This window comes from Ascidiella aspersa, chromosome 9, assembly GCF_963924565.1.
Source record: "Ascidiella aspersa chromosome 9, kaAscAspe10.2, whole genome shotgun sequence".
NCBI lineage: Eukaryota > Metazoa > Chordata > Ascidiacea > Phlebobranchia > Ascidiidae > Ascidiella > Ascidiella aspersa.
The window spans coordinates 7,917,741-7,933,430 of NC_139455.1; the positions used below are offsets into that span (position 1 = coordinate 7,917,741).

The window sequence follows — 15,690 nt, forward strand, 5'->3', positions numbered from 1 at the left end:
AGCTATAAATGTTTTTTTCAATTTCGAAAAGATATTAAAATTGTTGATTTTTTTTAAATTACAGTTTAACGGTAAACCTGGCTCCAAGTGAATATTCGAAAACTTGCCATCCTGAGGTTATCGGTTACTTTAACTTAATATAAATCGTCAATTTGAACCACCAGCCTTTAATCTATTTTCCTTTGCACACAGGAGCCATTTATCGCGCCAGAATTTATGCACAGTGGACATTTCTATTCGACTCGCTTCGTGGATAACCAATCAAACGTGCCTCTTTCCTAACTGTACTTTGGAATGTGACATCACAGCAAAATCTTGTGCAATTGAATCATGTGATTTACGCCATATATTCGCCAGTGGCGTAAAGAATTGCTAACAGGAAATGGGGCGCCCCAACTTAAATACGCTGATCGCTGGCACACCATTTTTGTTAGACACTTTCTCCGGTTTAGTTTACGGATACTTATTTATGTTAATGATTCATACTAAAATTAACTGTTTTTAGTGCACGAATTTAAAAATAACATTAGGGTTAAGAACTACAGTTAGGAAATTCCCTGGATAAGATAAAAATACCACCGGGGAACCGTTGTGTAAATACAAAAACGCAGGGATTTTTGCTGAGCATAAAAAAGGGATTTGGACTAAGCTTACAAGTACAACAGTCTAGTTTCGGTCGGCTAAACTACGACCGGTGATCCGAAATCCGTGAAGACTGTTCAGTCATATGAAAAAAGGGGCCATGATTCGTATCTAACTGGTCCAAACGTAAAGGGACTCCGGCGGTGAGAAGGAACAATTAACACGTTTAGTTTAGAAAAAGATAACTTAATATATTAAAATTTCTCATGTGTGCTCCGAGTTTTTCTATTATTGGTCAGTTCTTTAACTCAAAAAAGGTACGTTTCGGCGTATAAAAATCTCAACTCAAACGCAGTTAATAGTAAGTGCTTAGACGTTTTAAACGAGCTTTCACATATCCTCTGTTTGACCGATACACCGTAAAATTTATATCCTAAAACAATTCAAGGGCTATAAAGTGTGTGGGTTGTAAACATCTTCCCTTAACGGCCTATAAACACAACAAGATGCTGCATTTACGAATAACGACAGTCGAAGGTTACGACTGATGTAAGCGTTTGCGTTTTTTTAGATTTAGTTTAAAAATAGACAAGGAAACTAATAGGAAACTGCTTTAGACTAAACGGACGGTAAAGCAGCTTTCAAAAGACTTTAAACACAAACCCGGTCAACTGTTGTAACCCTATTTCTCAATTAGTTGTAGTTTCTACGAAATTCCTTAAGTTACACCGCGATCATTTAGAATTATACTGAGCAGCCGCAAATGTTGGTAGCATGCGTAAATCTCTCCTTACAAGCTAAATCTGCAAAGCTTTAAAATACCCTTTCGCGCTGAGGTTCACGAATAGCCTAAAATATCATCGCTATTATTTAGAATTATACTTAGCAGCCGCAAATGTTGGCCGCATATGTAAATCTCTCCTAACAAGCTAAATCTGCAAAGCTTTAAAATACTGTTTTGCGCTGAGAAATCACTCTTCGTTACGATACATCTTTCAGCACCTGTGTGCGGCGGAAACATTTCCTGATCTGTTCAGCGACAGAAGACGCGCAGTGCAGAACGACGCAGCTGAGTCGGTCAAGCGTAAAACCCAGCCTCGCGACTCTTGCCCGAAATCAAAACCCAGTCTTTGTCGCGGTCTCGTTGTCAACCAATTATCGGTTATTCCCCAGTGGGTGACTCGGCGACCTAAATAATGGATACGCCGCGGAGACCCAGCAACGGTGGAAGAAAAATCTTCGGCCTCGTAAAAATGCTTGACTTGAGGGTTATGATTTACTTTACATGACTGGAAAGGGCACAATTTTTTCTTGAGTCTTTGAAATTCGTGCTTACCAGCGGAACAAAACGCATCAATAGAAAACTTCGTGCCTAGGGGACAACTTGCCGAAACCAGTCGACCCTTCAAGAATTTCCATGCGAGCAATGCATTTGTTATGAGATGGTACAATTCTTAACCAATAAATAATCATTTGTTATGAGATGGTACAATTCTTAACCAATAAATAATAATGAGAGTGTTTAAAGTTGTAAAACCATTCCCTGACAAGAGTTATTTTTATACTAAAACTTTTATCGTGAAATAGTATTACGCCAGGTTAAAAACACTCGCTTACGTTCAATCGTTAGCCAAGTATATTGGAAGCTTATGAAAAAGTATTAAGAGGTCACAAGCCTGATTTTCTTGAATGTTGGCAATACTGACATGTACGTGAACTATGTTGTCCTTTTCGTACAATTGATATTTTATTCAGGTTCTCTACTTTTGCACAACCGCTCGCAGATAACGTACACGTTGCGGCTAAACGTTACAAAATCTTGAAAAGTTGATTTGATTAGACCTGAGTATATTTACTGCAAATGTTTCCAACTGTCCGATTCACAAGAAAATCGATCGCATAAATTGGAACTGAGAAAAGTTCGCAGTATGATTTTTGAGCATTCTTAACAAGGCAAGCCGTCGCTTTAGTTTAGGCCTCTTGTAGACGATTGCGGGAATTCGCAAAATCGATGCGTTCGTTGATGTCAAACACGGTCTCCTGTCGATTTGAATGAAGGAGAAAAAGATGTACGATTAACAACAATCCCATTAACACACGCGCAATGATTAGTTTCTTCTAATTCAAACTTTACTATTGACAGCATCTCCATTTGAAAAAATACATGAACCGTTATAGGCGATCTCCAGGTGTTCTTCAGAGGAACCACAAACTTGATGAACACGTACAAATCAGTCTTAAAGAACCTTGAATATTCCCTCCACACAACGATCTTTCTATAAACCATCTCTGATTTTAATTTAGGCAAACTAATAAACTCGTGCAGATATATCTTGTCGACACAACTTGGCATTAATCCGCGTCACAAGAGTAATTACATTCGTGATCTCGTTGCAAAATCACAGCCTTTATCGTTAAAGCTCAAAAAAAACTTTTGCCAACGCGAATCAGTTATCGCTGGTGTCATTAAAGTCTTAAGTCCTAGTTAAAAACCCAATCTTAGCCCGTAAAAAGTGAATTGAGGATTTATTTAAAAAACAAAACTATCTATATTGCCTTTTTTAGGCGATGGTCAATCTCCTTTCAATTAAATTATTATAATTGTTGTTGTATTTTCCCTAACGAAAACTGCACATGTTATACGAACCCAGGAACTGAAGTTCAACATTTGACTTGATTCCACTTTGAAAAAGTTTTTTACAGCCTATACCGAACTTTATCAGTTGATGTTTGATTGTTTGGTAATTTCTCGCAGATTGTCATCGACAAAGCTAACCACTTGATCCAGTTTTTTACTGTGCAACGAAGTGTTTGCGTTGCTGGTTTATAATTTTTGTACACTCCTCTAAACTACTCTGCTGTTTATATACTAATATAATCTAACACAACTGTTTTTGGTTGTAAAATAACAATTATTGTGGGAAAATCACATTAAAATAAACATATAGTAGCATTTAGTTGTGATTTGTCAAAGTTGCCCTAAGTGTTGTAATTGAGTTACTTGAATTTTGTGGAATCGAAGCGAATAGTCCAATGGATTGTATTTATTTTAGATATTATTACAACTAGTAAATTTCAAAACTCTTTGGTTTCTTGTCCTTTGAGATCAACGCGCTGACTTTTTACTTGGTCGCATACGTAGAACACAGCGGGCACCAAAACAGCTTTCGTCAGGTAACGTTTAAGCAACCAAACATATCATTAGCCAATTTAACGCATTTTTGTTCAGTCGTTTCTGAACAAATTGGCGACGCCGTTTGGAGCTGCTGTTGGGGCGCCCGCCGTAGCCTAAGTATTAAAAACCGGCATCTAGTTAGTTGCTCTATCACCTGACTGATCTAAGCTGTCGCCTCAAACACAAAAGTGCAACCGCTTAAGACACAATGCGATGCATTATAACATCATAGCCCTTTATTGTTTGCGTCACCACCATGTTGAAGCAGCACAAAATGCGTCAATAGATAGCAATTCCGTTTTGCCAGTCGGAATCGGGAATTAGCCAGTGGCATAGATCACATAGAACTAGGTCCTCTTGTTAACTTTAGCCAAATCAAACATTCTCAATTTTAAGCAATTTAGGTGACCTATATAGATTCGCACAGATTTACGCCACTGGCTAAAAAAGATGGAGAGACGAAACGCGAAAACGTCAGGCAACCATTTACACGGAATGAGTGGTAGTAGTAGCGCGTGTGCGAATTTGTGACCCTCAGTACACTTGTATGTACAAAACAGTCGCGGCAAAAAATACCCTTTCGAAACTTATCGGGGCGCTATATATGCGTTTGCAAAAGTGGTCGGAATACCGTATAAAAGCAGGGTATGCATGATAAGGCACGTACTTACAGTTAATTGCAATCGTCGAGGGGCGCAATTAGTTCGTTCATTTGCTGCGTCGTGAAAAGTACTATATATTATATATATATAACTTATATATGAATAAGGCGAGGGTGTCGTGGGTGGGTAAATAGTAGTAAAGAAAATAAACAAGCAATTTGCAGGAATGATGACAAGACAGAGCGGGATTCGCAGCAAGCATTAGAGGGTGCAATTTGTCCAATTTTAAGGTTGGGCGGGATTGAAAAAAATGTTTGCAAAATATCATTTGAAATCTGATAAAATTTAGCCTCTCAACATGACAGCCGTTTAAAAATCATACGTAAAGCAGCAGATTCCCCTTTGGTAGCTGATAGCAAACAACAATATTTTTTCCAGGCTGTTTTCATGGAAAGTTAAACGAAAAAAATCCGGTCGCGAGTTTAACCTCAAATATATATATAACTGGTCCTTCTTTCGTAAAATAAAAGAGAGAATAGTGAACTAGAGCCAGTATCTGTTCGCTTGTTTTTGCTACGGCAGGCGCCATTTTCGGGGGTTCGTGGGTGGGTGATAGTGTCGGGGTGCGGTGGGGCCGTAACGCGACGCGGGGATTTTTTCAGTTCGCGGCTGCAGCTCCGCACGGCGTGGCCAACGACCCAAAGGCTCACGCCGACTCACCGCCGATGGCCTCCGGTGACGTAACTGTGACGTAACAGGCGCACTCGGCCAGTCCGTGTTCGTTCCGAGCCTGACAGCTGTACCTTCCTTGATCTTCAGGGAAGCTCTCGGCAATGTCCAGGCGGCATTCGTCTCCTATACATAAACCACGCACGGGGAGGTGAAAAGCTAGGATCGGAAGCATTGGACAACTAAATTTATTTTTGCTTTTTAAAATTGGATTAGAATTGAAATTAGAGCATTTCAGTTTTTTCCAAATTAATTAGGATTGGAATTAGTGGAATTATTAGATCTTTTTAGTTGGTCTCAAATTAGACTTGAGTTAGAATTACCGAAACTTAAAAAAAAAACGCATTTTCACTAGAATTTTAAGCAGAATTCCACTTAATTATTCACAATCAAATTAATTTATATCGTAAATTCGCACGAAGAGCGAAAATCTAGGCTCGAAAGTTGTGCTTCGTTTTATTAACTAAAATCAATGTTGGACTTGTTGGGGTTAATATTTGCTAAACATCAAGGCCGTGATTACTGCAAGAGTTCTTTCTGTGGGGTTTATGGTAAAGTTTTAATTGATAAAATAACCTTTTTTTTAAAAAACATCGAGTTTTGCGCTTAAATACCAAGTTTCGAGTCCTTTTTCCTCGACCACTTAAAGCAAAAACTGTCGCTCCTAATTGGTTTCTTGCTGACGTTTCTAACCTTTATGTGTGATAATGATGTCGGCTTCCGCTTTAATTTCTTCGTCCTCCAAATACCAAGTGACCTCTGGTCGGGGTTCACCAGTCACGTGACACACAAGTTCGAACGGTTGTCCGTCTTTTATCTGGAAATGTAAAACGCAGTGTTTTTATAAACAAATTTGGCATCGGGCCTTATTTTACTTCCGGTTAGTTGGATGATTCAAAGCAACATTTCGTGTTCAGAGGTCCACTTTATAGAAAGGTGTAGCGTGTGTAGTGTAGGTACCAATTTCAAGCTCTTTTCGTTGCCGATTTGGATCGAGCACAATTGGTTACGTCAACTAACGGCGTCCGAAATACCCTCGAACGTGTAGTTAAGGGGATCTAAGAAACCTATCCCACAAACATTAGGCAAAATATTTTTCTGCTTTATTGCTGTACATTTAAACAGCTGCGGAAACGGTTAAAGAAAATATTCTTATAAATCTTTGTGTATATGGTCGTATCTGTCTAATTCTAAATAAAGGAATCCGGTGGAACTATATAAAAACAAATTGTATTGGATTCTCGACAAGTCCGCACAACCGTGCTATCAGGCCAAAGTAGAAATACCTTTTTTTTGTTCTACCTGATGAAACCTGATGATGAAGCACGAATGTGCGAAAGCTAGTCGGAATCCAATGCAATTTGTCTTTATACAGTGCCAACCTATGAATTCCTATCTCAATAGACCCGAACCACTTCTTCTCCCATCCTTCACCTCAACATCCTGCAGTGGCTTTTGGAACTCCGGCTTGCTCCAGGCGGGCTCCTCATCTTCCGGATGATCCTCTTCTCCGTTTTGGTGGACCTTCCTCTCGGGAACGACGACGCGCGATCGGGATCTCTTGGTGGCGATCGTGTTGTTGTCAAGAGTAGCGTCTTTCTTCCACCTGGCCTTTGGGAGCTCAGAGATGCTGACATCCTGGTGGCCGCTCTTTGTTTTCTCCTCTTCCGCAGCTCCTCCCTCGCGCTTCGTCGGAGAGAGAACGTTGCGGAAGTCCACCTGCTCCGCGCGTTTCGTCTGCGAGATAATTCGGAAAAAAGGCTTGTAAAATGGTAAGGACGTAGGGTTTGCGTAGGGCGCGGATCTAGAGCTTATACATCTGTGACCTGTCACAGTTAAAACGGAAAACAAGAAAACGCTCGTATTTGAGCAATGAGCATTTACACGTATATGTTTTTCGGCAGTTTGCAAATCACTCAGGGATTGTGCTTTTTGTACTTTACAAACTTCACCTCCGTGTCCATTAACAGAGTTCTTCCGTTTATAAGACAAGTAGCAAAATAAGGGTAAAAAATAGTATCGACCAAGGTGTTAAACAACTTAAGTTAGCTGCATAGCTTTGGATATTTTTTGTAGGTAGTTTATTACTATTTAAAAAAACATAATTGGATTCCAAAACGTGGCGACTAATCGACAGCATTGTCCGAATCAGTTATCGAATCAACATTCATACCACACCCGATTATAGTAAGAGTGCCGATGCCTTATGTATAATGACAGCAATCTGTAACGAACCAGTATTAAAAAATCACCTTTTCAAGTTTATCGGCCGCTATATAAAAAGTAATGTAAAAAAGTTACTCACCTTGACCACGTCTTCGTTGTAGCTCTTGGTCACCACCTTTGACTTAATGGTCTCACCGCGGAAGTCCTTTTGTTCGCCGTGCATACTCCGGTAGTCGTCCTGTCCGAGGGCCTTCGTCTGGACCTTAGTCTTCAATGCCTCGTCGCGGAAGTCCTTCTGTTCCGGTCCGTGCCTCCGCGAGGAATCGTGCTTCGTCTCTGCAACATCTTTAGCTATGTACACGAGGGGAAGGGTGCATGGTGAGGGGCGGGCGGCGACGGGGTTCGAACTGACGACCGCCGGAACGTGAAACGTCGAAGGGAGCAAGCTTATAAGGTTTAAGAATGCACCTTTTCGCCCCTAACAATGCTTAACCTTATACAAATGAATATAAAAAAGTTACTCGCGCTTGCGTTTCTACTTTGTGCATTTCAATGTTTTCATTTACACTTTGACCTGATGAAGCACGGTTGTGCGAAAGCTTGTCGAGAATTCAATCAATTTTTCTTTATATACTACCACCTGATTACCCTTTCATGAATGAATATAGGTTCTATAGCAATTTTTAATGTCATATGTTACGTGTCGGAAATGTTTAAACTATTACCACATGGTTAGGGCTTACGTAACCGAATAATTCGCACGAAACTTGGACCCAAACTGGCGGTTTAGTACCAAATCGATGACAGGTTAGTCTTTGCTTGAGGAACGCGAATACCCCTTTACCGCAAAATGACTTATTGGAAAGTCGTAATGCGCCCGGCGAACGCAACACGGGTAATAAAATTGATCCATTTTGCCGCCGCGGTCTTCAATAATTAATGATTCAACTCTTATGCGACTTTGTTCTTAGAAATCTTTTTAATTCGACGGATTACTTAGTCTTAAGGGGTCCCATCGCTTCGCAATTTAAATTCGACTTGCATTAGTTGTCACAGCAGTGGTATTATCCACCTAGTGGCAAGTCAACTCACATGTACCTCTAAACAAAGTATGGAAAAATGTACCAGCTGCCTTTCAACAGCCTATTACCGAAATTAATTGGCCTAATCAGAATTGTAGCGAGAGCAAGACACGCCTAAAATACTGCAAGAAACATCAAAACGGAAGTCGGTAATATCATAAAAACGTTTTATTATGTGCTTTTTCATTTTTTTTTATTTGAATGTTGACGACTTGCACGAGCTTGATTTACGATAACGTTTAGGGCAAACCCCTGCAACCAGTAATCCCTGCGTAGTTTAATCCCGGACAATAAGTATTTCACATTAAACATTTTAGTACGGCCTTTGCGCCTGCCCAGGTTGGTTAAGCCCATTAGAAGGTTTCAGCTCATCAAACCCAAAAATGGATATTTTGACGTACCCTTGGGCCAATTGACCATATAAATAGACATTCATTGACAGCTTGTGAATTAGACCAAAAATGGCGGCCAAACTTTTTAAACACTATGGTGACAAGTACTCACCAACTTTCCTGACAAGGGTTGAACGGAAATCCTGCTGCTCGGCTCTCCTCAACTTGCGTTCGTCCTCTGTTAGAGCCTTGGTCTTCACGAATGTGGTAAGAGCCTCCTTGTAGATCATCGATGGGTCCTCACTAAATTATTTTTCGTTAGGTTAATTGTCTTGTGTTATTTCGTACCTGCCTTATTGTATATTTAATTGAAGTTTGTTTGCCTCGGTAAAATGTTGCCTTTCCGCCAATTTAGCGGTATAACTGGGAACTTTATAACCGCTGAAGATAATGGGTTACTGTCTACGTAGGACAATAAAGGGAAGTGGTGTATTTAACTGATGCGAAAATTCCCTTTTGCGTTTCCTAAATAACCTAACAAACATTATCCATTATTTAATTGGTGTGTGGGATTACAATAATTTCAACTTTGGAATGACATGTTGAATATGTCACGTCGCAGATATAAGGCAAAGTTTGCCTCACATTGCACTAATCAACCTTCAGACGTTTGGCGTAAAGTATTCCCTTGTTCAGGCACTCGTAGTTTATCTGCGTTTTCCTTGAGGTTTATATATGCATTTGATTCCAAGTTCGACGGGTAAACCTTTATAAAACTCCTTTGCTTTTCAACATTTTTTTACCTGCATGTTGTGAGTACATATTGCGCTAGATGTACTGTTAGTAAGTACGGTATCGCCTATTTAAAAATGGTGTTGAATTGAAACTACAATTGTGGCTTTACACAAGAAAATAAAACACTTTCTAAAAGGCTTTATGACTGTGAAATGACGTTCTCCTGGTGTTGACTAGTCTAAGCTTTAAAAAGATTATTAATAGCGACCTATAACTATTTCTAGCGCGCTTCCGGCGATTGGCCTATGACGCGTGTGTGCCAGTCTGCTCTTAATAGGCGAGAGACTGCTGCTTTAATCTGTACACGACTGCGCAGCCAACTTGGTACACGCAGTGTAATGCAGCAATCAAGGGTGGTTGTACAAAAAGCATATAGTTTATCGAAACCGGTCAAGCCTACACTTACCCCGCATCTTCAGAACTGCTGGAGCCAGGCTTGCCGAGATCTTTGTCAGCCGACGATCGCCTCAAAACCGATCTGAAATCCATCTGAAATCGCAGAAAGATATACTATCATTAAAAATGGTTTTCTCGCAGTTTAAACACACTTTTAGGCCAGATGTCTTTTAAGAAATCATAAAAATGCATATTTCATGTAAATACAAACGAGCGTTTTTTGCGTTACCACCATAAGGTGTTGACTTAAGCTAGTTTAAAGCAAGACTGAGAAAGTTAAATAAAGGATAACACGCGCCTCGGTCGTTTTTTCAGTATTACAATAAAAAAAATAAAGTAAAAATTTGCATTTCTTTACCGGTTGAGGATTATCGGCATTTCCTCGCAGCCTGGCCCAAATCATTCTCCAGCAGCCATAAGCTAGCACAAATGGCCGTAATAAGGCGCTTAAACCCTGGTCGTAAAATGGAAAGACGCCCCTAAGGAACGCCATGGCAAAGCTACAATGCTACCGACTTCGATTCATACACTTATCATTTCTTTGTCACACACTAACTGCCAGACATCAGCGAGACATTTTTGCAAAGAGAAAGCAACTTTACGTCTCAGCACTGTTGAAACCGCAACTTTGCCTTTGGCGCTGAACGCAGCAGTAAATGGTAAGGCGGTCGTGAGTTACACGCGCTAGATTCGTTTCCGCCCAACTCACTCTCATACCAACGCTAGTATAACCCGGATGAATTATGCCACCGCTATATAAACACTTCCGTATTTAGATCGACTGGAGCAGCCCACGCCTGCATGAGTATTTCTTGCTAAAGCAGCAAAGTGTTTAAGTTTTTTTCTTCTTCAGTGAGATATCCTACTATGCTGATATTAAAGGTAACCAAGCAATGATACTGAAACCTTTATACAGTACTTTATAATGAACAAAACTATCGGTATGCCGCCGAACAATTACAGAGTTGAACATGGATGAAACAGGTGGTACTATATAAAGACAAATTGTATTGATGAAACACGGTTGTGCATAAGCTTGTCGACAATTCAATACAATGTCTTTAGAGCAGTGGTTGCGCCAAGGAATTCTAAGGGGGGCGCGAGCTCGACTTTATATATTTTTAATTTTTGCAGTGATTTTAATGGTTTCGTTTGGGTTAGGCATAATTCCTACATACAAACTCTGTTTTTTGCCAACTTTAACATTAAAACTGCAAAAATTTTCGCGCTGCGCGCGAATCTTATAGTTCCCTTTTAGAAAATCCATGGTATCACCGTCCTATTAAATTAACTTATAGATAAACGATAAAAGCTATCGCCCTTTCGGACTATTTTTCATCCATATTTTATATATGATAACAGGCTATAGCAACAGGGGGAGTCGAACTTTTTTTGCGCGAAACTATATTGTTTTTGCAATATTGCCGTTGTATTGTGTGTCGTTACATCTTTTGAAACACGATAACGCAATGTTTAATATTTGCGCTTGACATTTTTTGAGCTCGACATAATAACTCTTACAACTGTGGAGTAAATGCCCTCGCAACACGTTTGTCAAAATCAGCTCGATAAAATCAATGTGTCGAGCTCGCGCAATTTGTTGCGTGCCCAATGCGAAACGCCTCTTCGGTTGCAGTTTAGCCAATTCGACCAACTAAAACTCAAAATTTTTCGCGCTTCGCGCGACCAACAATCCCTTCCTTCACTATTTTCCTGTTTTCTCAGTGATATTTAATTGCAAAATGTCGAAATATTAGTGGGGCGCAAGGCATGAGAAAATTACCAAAGGGGGGCGCGGCTGAAAAAAGGTTAAGAACCACTGAGTTAAAGTTTGAGATATTCTGGTAAGGTGTAACTTAGGTGGTACATCAACACTGTACAAATGCTCAAAATGGTTCGCGAGAAAAAAAGTTTGGGAATCACTGCTTTAGAGCCACCTGATTCATCTATTAAGAATTAGACAAATACAGCTATTTACAAAGATGAGTTGAACATAAATCTGTATACAAGATACAGAAGTTAAAACATTATTGAGCAGGGTATAATCTACTGTAGGCACTTCAAAGAAAGTTAATTTACTATTGTTGTACTTTCCAAAAACGGTGAAATTGGTCAGGGTGACTTTTAGTTACCTGTTCGTCAGACGTGGCCTTTGGTGACGTCACTTTGCCCGGCGTCGATTTCTTTTTTAGAACGTCTCGAAAGTCGGTGCGCGATTCTTGCCGCTTGGCGTCGCTGACGATCAGAGAAACTGTGCAAACCACGGCACCGAGAAGGTTGCTGTGAACGAAAGATGGAGAAACATTTTCAACAAATCATGGCAAACCCCTGATATGCTGGAATTGAACGTTTTAATTTATAAATTGCAATTCGCGTTGTGGCTAGGTTAAAACAGCACTTTCCTGAACACCTAAAGAAAAAAAAATTATGAATTTTTTAGGTTAAAAGATGCAACATCTTGAACCCGTTGATGATTCAAAACGATATCCAAACTCAACTACTGCTGTATGGGCTTCTATATTTATTGTGCGACAATTTATATAGATGTGAAAATCGAAGTACATTGTACGCCTACTCTCGACTCCTAAATTTATTGCGCGGCCCCAACAGCTGGAGATAAGAAATTACTTAAACTTTGATATTTGGGTTGTTAGTTTACCTGCAACTGGCCGAGTATCTTCCCGCATCTTGTGGCGACACGACGGGAATTTCCAGCGAGTGCGTGTAGTTGTTTGATTGGTCGGGTTTGACGATTCGAATGCGATCCGAGTCCGTGATTGGTCGATTGCTGATAAAGGAAAAGAAAAATATAATAGCGACCTATTCAAAAACCGAACAATACCATTAAATGCTTTTGATACATTCTAACCATCAATGGTGTGTTATCCATATTTAAATTATATCAGGGGCAGCTAACATAATACCATTTTGATATAAACAATATATACAGTATACACACACAGCCTAAGTTGTAAGTGTACGGCAAATTCAGAAAAAATAAAAATAAAACTGTAAAACGTCCAACACCAGTCGAGGCAAACCAACGTTTAATTGAAGAGAAAGCGATTAAACCAAGCTCTCTGTGAAATGATGTTTTTTATATTAGCCGGGGGGAACTATTCACCCTCTAAACAGCACGTATAAACTCAGTATTTCTTACTAGAATTGCCATTCCACGTCTGGAGTTGGGTCGCCGTCCACGCGGCAGCTGAACACAGCTCGTTCTCCGCCGTTCACGCTAACCTGCTTCGGTTTCACCAGGAACGTTGGCGCCTCACCGTCGATTTCTTTAAGGCGAAAATAAACGTTTGCTTTTTGTTAAATTCAATACCTTTTCTTAATTTTACTTCCGAGAGACTAAAACTGCCGTTAGACAAAGTAACATATTAAAAAAAGTAAACATATTTAAAAAAAAAAACAATTTAAATTTGAATTAGTATTAGAGCACACAAACAATTCACAAATTAGATTAGAATTAAACTTAGCCCCATTTTGCGGTAATTCATTTAATTAGCAAACAAGTACTATGATATCTAGTTTGTCTGATTTAAAAGGTAAATACTTTAACTTCGTAAGAAATGCTGAACACATTTTTTAGAGACCAATCTGATAACATTTAAATAAACTTTTAGTTAAGCCTTAAGCAATTTTAACATATAAAATTAGCATAAATATTATATTTAATGTTTTGTATTACTAACTAAGTCTCTAAAAAAAACTGTGTTAAGTATTCTATGAATTTGTCTTCCCCTCTTTTAGTTTTACCAAGTTAAATAAACCATTTATCGTTTTAAACAGGTTCAAATCAAGTTCTTTCTCTTAAAAAACGTTAATGCTTCTGTGACGAAATAGTGTCAATTGTATGCGATCGAACATAGAAAAACCAACGCGGCGTTAACCTTCGACTGTAACTTTGCACGATGATGTTTCCTCGCCTGCCCGATTGTTGATCACACACGAGTAGCTCCCAGAATCCTCCGGGAAGACCTCGGTGAACACTAGGAGCCTCTCGTTGCCCTTGGATACCATCTTAAAGTCGTCGTTTGCCTCCATTTGCTCGCCTTCGAAGAACCACTTGGCGTCCGGCAAAGGGTTGCCTGAAAGCGAAGATCTCTAGTTAATAATTGTGCAAAACCTTTTACAGTTACAAACGTTAAATATATAAGTTCGATTGAAAAACTCCTGGAACGTTGCCTTTCGTTGTACGTTGATTTGCTTTTACACCCAAAACCCCACCTATGAGGTCGTTGGTCAACCTCGGCTATTTTTTTCCAATTATAGAGACAACCATTGCTAATGTGGAATTAGAATGTTACCATTGGGGTTAATAAAACAACAAGTTTATACGGGTATTCTAAAACCACTTAAATAGCAAAAATACCTTAAAAACGACAAAAAAATCTGAAAAACGAGGATCTATCCTTTTTTAACCTTTTTTGAGAGATTCTATTATTTAGGAGGAACCAAAACCACAAAATCAATATGACATATAATATTATTATGCTTTACCTTCAACCGTGCAGCTCAACTTAAAGTTGGTGCTTCCATCTGCAACTGTGACGTCATTAAGGCCGTCCACGAACGAAGGTTTGACGTTGAAGTCGGTTTTCGGCGAAGATTTTGCTTCATCTGCAGCAATAAAAAGCGGTAAGTCAATAAGACAAGATCTCAATACAAACGCTAATTATTGACGTTAGGATTTTGATTGCACTTAAAAATAGAAAAAGTGGGCTAGTAGATTATGTTTACAAAACGTGTGATTTACTTACATTTCGGAGATTTTGGAGTTTCCTGGGTAGCCGAGCGTCGAGTCTGCTTCGGTGGAACTAAAATGAGAAATACGCATAAACATCTGTCATACTCGAAAGTGAGCCTATGACAATTACACTCGTAATACTGGAAGGACTGATTCTGGGCCTTAAAGCTAACAAGATCATGGGCAAATTCCGCAGAGTCTACTCTCGAATAAAAACTTCTTAGAAAGCCCATTGTTTTCGCAACAACAGATGCATTTTTTGCGAGATGCATAAGAGCTACACGCAGATTTTCAAAACAATTTTCAGATAAAAAATACCCAAAAATACTTGACCAAGAGACAGCTTTCACGAGAAAGAATAGTTGCAAATAAGTTCATCCAACAGAAAACAATTGTTTTTCGCCTACCTTCGACTGAAACCTTGCAAGAGCACATGACTCTTTTGAGGACGTTCTCAGCGATGCAGGTGTACACCCCCTCGTCCTCTGGAAGAGCCTCAGGTAAGAGGAGCTCGATGCTGCCGTTCTCATCGTACTTGATCTCTGCGTCCAGGATCTCTTCGCCGTCGAGGAGCCAAGTTATCTGAGGAACAAGAAATGTGGTCAATCAGTGCTTGCTTCGTGCTTCAACTTTTTCAGCTTTGTTCACCCCTAGAATCGATCTCCAGACATTGACACTTGTCTTATGATATGATAACACTATCTTGTATATATTTCACTGAACAGTTTGAACACCCAGAATATCCACCCTGTTCGCAAGTTAATATCCATTTCTGACGGTTCACCCTTATTAACCCCTTTGGGTTGGTTCACCCCTGCAAAAATTTTATTCACCCTGGGGTGAACCATTCACCTGATTAAGAAACACTGTGGTAAATCAATGGCTAACTAAGGCGTACACGGAGGTTGCCACACTGTATGCCAGTTTGGTATTCAGGTGGTTTATTTTGTTAACGTTTTTGAATACAAACTTAAACGGGTTTGTTTCAGTGTTATATAGCTAAATTTACTGTAGTTTGGCGTAGCATGAATATCAAAGCCAACATAGAAGTTGATGATCTTTAAACGTTACGAAA

The 15,690-nt window shown here is 39.5% G+C and overlaps 1 protein-coding gene across 1 annotated transcript in view; it reads right to left on the reverse strand.

The window, feature by feature from the left end:
• Positions 1-15,690, reverse strand: part of LOC146132246 (myosin light chain kinase, smooth muscle-like) — a 101,718-nt gene that overhangs the window by 24,389 nt on the left and 61,639 nt on the right. Inside the window, exons 22-34 of the mRNA XM_083397396.1 lie at positions 15,023-15,197; positions 14,629-14,685; positions 14,369-14,488; positions 13,759-13,956; positions 13,020-13,146; positions 12,519-12,647; positions 11,992-12,139; positions 9,870-9,952; positions 8,841-8,971; positions 7,394-7,605; positions 6,523-6,825; positions 5,782-5,905; positions 5,080-5,214 (exon numbers count right to left, since the gene is read on the reverse strand). Coding sequence (XP_083253522.1) covers positions 5,080-5,214; positions 5,782-5,905; positions 6,523-6,825; positions 7,394-7,605; positions 8,841-8,971; positions 9,870-9,952; positions 11,992-12,139; positions 12,519-12,647; positions 13,020-13,146; positions 13,759-13,956; positions 14,369-14,488; positions 14,629-14,685; positions 15,023-15,197 — 1,942 coding nt within the window. The remainder of the gene's footprint in view (positions 1-5,079; positions 5,215-5,781; positions 5,906-6,522; positions 6,826-7,393; positions 7,606-8,840; positions 8,972-9,869; positions 9,953-11,991; positions 12,140-12,518; positions 12,648-13,019; positions 13,147-13,758; positions 13,957-14,368; positions 14,489-14,628; positions 14,686-15,022; positions 15,198-15,690) is intronic.